This window comes from Pteropus vampyrus, unplaced genomic scaffold (assembly GCF_000151845.1).
Source record: "Pteropus vampyrus isolate Shadow unplaced genomic scaffold, Pvam_2.0 Scaffold28, whole genome shotgun sequence".
Lineage (NCBI taxonomy): Eukaryota > Metazoa > Chordata > Mammalia > Chiroptera > Pteropodidae > Pteropus > Pteropus vampyrus.
Genome location: NW_011888809.1, coordinates 8,927,281 through 8,931,560, shown reverse-complemented (window position 1 = coordinate 8,931,560; position 4,280 = coordinate 8,927,281). Strand labels below are relative to the sequence as shown.

At 40.6% G+C, this 4,280-nt stretch overlaps 1 protein-coding gene across 1 annotated transcript in view; it reads right to left on the bottom strand.

The window, feature by feature from the left end:
* NBAS (neuroblastoma amplified sequence) overlaps positions 1-4,280 on the bottom strand; it is a 267,834-nt gene that overhangs the window by 83,340 nt on the left and 180,214 nt on the right. The window contains 2 exon segments of the mRNA XM_023528505.1: positions 848-1,182; positions 2,221-2,471. Of these exon segments, the coding sequence (XP_023384273.1) occupies positions 848-1,182; positions 2,221-2,471 (586 nt within the window).

Sequence of the window (4,280 nt, the reverse complement as noted above, 5' to 3'; positions counted from 1 at the left end):
CCCACAGATGTTTGAACCTCTTTCCTATGCCAACTTCCAAATGAACAACTTGACTTCATAGCCTTTATACTCAACTTTCAAGATAAATAAAAATTCTCAAGATAGGGTACTAGGCAGACTTAGCAGCAAAGATGGGCAAGAGAAGATACAAAGGAAGTTCCCGGGGCAGTACGGGTCAGCGGTTGCAGCCAGAGGCTAGGAGACGTTCTAGCACAGACAATGCCCTGTGTCCACCCAGTGAGAAATGTACATTGGTTTAACAGTGTGTCAGGACGGGAAGGCAAGAAGGGAAGAAGGACCCACATTATCTATTCTGGGTGAAACTACACATTGTTGAAGGGTCTGGAGTCCAGCCAAAGGGCTCAGACCTGAGCACTGAGCAGACGCTGGAAAACGCGACACAGACTCCCATGCATAGTTCTGTCGCCAAGTCCCATACGACATGGTGTTCGTGTGAAATTTCTTAGGGCTCAATTTAAATACAGCTAAGTTGTTAGCCTGGCTATGAATGCGGGTACTGCAGATAACCGGAGGTTCTTTCTGCCTATCGATTGGAAAGAACAAGATGGAGTATTTCCCTTAAAATGACATGTTATGAGAACTATAATGGGTACGAAATGTATGCGCAAACTTGAATAGTTGAGTTTGATTTAGATGACGTGCACTTCTGTGACAGAGGAAAATAATATCCCAATTCGAACACCTCATGCTCAGCAAAAACAAAAAAGCCACACGTGTAAGTATTCCCCATTTCAAGAAAGGAGAAAAACCAAAATCTACAGAATGTAAGAGCAATTTTCATTTCTTCTAAAACAGTCAATCTACTGTAAACTCTCTTTTTGGTTACCTTGGTCACAGCTTTGGGAGAAAACGTAATTGCGTCCACCACAGTGATGAGGTCGGCCGGGTGGAGGCGATCGAAGTACTTGACGCAGACCTCACAGGCGCGAAGCCACGCTGACGAGGGCTCTGGGGCTGGCCTGGCGAGGTGAGGGTCTCCAGTCCAGAACAGCTTCTGTAACCAGATGGTGTACAGAGAGCTTGGGGACAGCATCCGTCCATCCTTGTCGGGGATTTTGGGAACAAGTTTGGAAATAGATAAGATATTTTGACTTGAAAGAACTGGCTCCAGTGCTTCGAGAGGATTCATGTTTTCATCTGTCAGTTTCTTGTAATTAAGGCCTATTGGAAAGAAAAGAAAAAAAGAAAATAGTTCATTCCAACGGAAATATACAGAAACCTCAAACGCACACACAGCCCTCTGTGTGGCTGAATGAAATGACGGATTTACCAACTTAGTTACTGCAAATAGTTTAGTAGTCCATGAGACAGATCAGGAGATCTGAGCTCCAGTTCCAGCCTGCAAGTTAAGTGTGCAATCCTGGACAGACGGCTCCCCTTCTGCGAGTCTCAGCTCCATCTGTACCCCGTTGATGCCAGTATCCCGTTGCTTCTTTGATCCCTCCACGGTACCTACGATTTCCTCTACCGGTACACTCACCAAACTGCATTATATTCATTTGTTATTCATCTGGCATCTCATCGACTACTTGAAAGCAGAAGCTGAACCACACTCCACGCGTTCTGTGTCTAGTCCACTGTCTGATTTGGTTACTCAGTAAACCACAGATAAACTGAAGCAAATTCTCCTGATTGTTATAAATATTAAATAGATTTGAAAATGCCTTGTAAATTATATAGTATCATGCAGATGTGGAGGTATTAATGTGCTTAATTTCTTAGTTATGAAAATAAAGATTTATAGACACCATTCTAAAGAATACTGCAATTTATCAAAGATTTGAAAGGTCTTATTTTAATGGGCTCCACACATGCTTTAAATAAACGGGCTCCAATGAAGTGTGATTCTGCCAAATTGCCTATCGTACAGTGTCTCGGCCTTGTCATTTATCTAGAGAAAATATAACCAACGGGAGTAGGGGGAAAAAAAACCTCTGGAGTCCAAAACTTTGGATTTTAGCTCCAGGTCTACTATAAGTCACTATGTGACTTTTAATAGGTTTCTTAGTTTCTCTGGTATTTCATTCCCTCAACCGTAAGTAAAGGAATTGGAAAGATAATAACTAAAGTCGATTAGCATTACATTCCTGTGGTTTCAGATCTACGCCAGTCACAGTGCACGGACGTGACTGAGTACAGAAAATTAATCCCTAGATTTAATTTCAAGAGTGAGTTCACGCAGGGGAATGACCGTCTTACCTGATGCTACTACTTTAAATTTCTTCAGCAGCCGAATGTGGGTTTCCGGTTTAATGGCATATTTCCCAAAATCTGCACAGCCAAAGCTTTCCAGAAGAGTAAAATAATACAGCAGCCTTTCATGATCAAAGCCATCAATACTGGGATAAATATACTTGACCATGTGCCTGTGAAAGGTTTCGGGATCAGTCTTCAGAGTCTCAAAGAGATGAAGGGTTTGGGCTCGATTTTCAATTTCTACTGTGGACAAACTAAAATTAAAGAGATGAAGAAACTGGGTTAAAATTTGATTCCTTATTAAACAAGTTGCTTTTTCTTATTTTAAAATCAGGAGGAAAGGTGACTTCGTACAAGTCCTTTTTTCCTGCCTAATCAAAGATGGTAAAGCACGAGGATGCAGATAGTTTACATAAAAGGAAACGGACGTGTTAAATGCCTGTGATTGTACTATACGATTTTCACGTTTCATGTTATCTCCCGTGGGGCTACAGCAAGCCTGTGAGCAGGCATTACTTCACATTCCCGCCGTTAGGAGAGTTGTCCAATGCTTTACAGCTAGGAAACGAACCAGCTCTCTGAGCTTCCACTATGCGTTATTCATTCACGTCACAAGAAAAAACATTTACTTGGAGCTTCGTTACAGAAATGTAAACCACCTTAATATTTCAAGAATTTAGGAATCTGTGAGGGGAAGAAACAATCTCAACTTCTAGGTATATGTTTTACATCCAAGAGCCTTGAATTGATACAGGATAGCCCCAAATTTGATACGATGTTCAAACAGAATTATAATCAGAAAGAATAGACACTTGCACTCTTGCTTGAACTGTCTGTAGTAATGAATGCCACTTGAGTAAAACATATCTTAGTATTTTCATCTTGACTTAGACGTCTTTATAGTATCATAAAAAATGTTATTTAAGGTTAAACTGTTGGAAAAAAATTTCCTTAAGTTTAGTTTGCTTGATCAGTTTATATTCTGGGGCGGGGGGTGAAGGGAAGGCCTTAATTTGGTCACGTGCTTCTCCCTGGACAGAACACAGAGGCCTCCAGCCCGGTGTAATCCTGGTGCCCCGTGCAGGACGGGTTTCGACACCTCTAATTTGAAGAGTTCTTGGGCAGCCTTCAGCACCAACAGAAATGCCCACTTTCCAGGCCTCTTAGGGCAGCGATGAAAGTGCCTGAGTGACAGTGAGTGACACCTCCAGTATCGAAGTTTAGATTTCCCAGTTTCAAAGCAACTCCTCTGAAATATGATAGCCTGCTTATTAGAATTCCCTCTTTTAAAAAATGCCAAGGCATGTTTTTGGTTTATGTAGATAAAGTTAATACAAATTATGTTCTAAAATTTCATGAGAGTGGTTAATCCTTGGGATAACTGCGGCAATCTATAAAGTCAAAATATCAAGTAATTTAAAAAGGCTCTTTTAACTTTCACTTCAAGAGAAATGGTATTTTTCTATAAAGACACAATTCAAAAAGTTACAAAAATATCCCGATCTATTAAAGTGTCCCTGACTGTCTCCTCTGAGTACCCTTCTATTCCAGTACTCAGAACATGCTTTAACTATGTATTATCTTATTTGTCTCCCTCACTAGACTACGTACCATTTGATGGCCAAGATGCTCTCACATTTTCTTTATCATTAGTTTCTCAGTACCAAGCACCAGTGAATGGTATAAAGAAAAGATTCAATACGTGTCTTATGAATGCCATATAGTTGGGTGGATGAACAAAAACTTAGGTGTCCTCTATGGACATGGCACAGTGCTCGGCACTGGGGACGATATGAAGATTTACAGCATCGAGCTCTCATACAGCAATTTGAAAATCTAGTTGAGTTAAAAATACTTAGAATTAAACAACAATGCAAAAGTATGGTATGGGCTGACAGAGTACACAATTATATTCCAAGCTAGAGTAGGATTACAAAAGCTATAACTTCAGAAGCGACAGATACCAATGATAACAGAAGGCTTAAAGGAAGAAGTACCTGAGCTTGGCACTGTAGAAGGAATGAAGCAAAAATAACATGAACCAAAGTATCAAGACAAGAAAG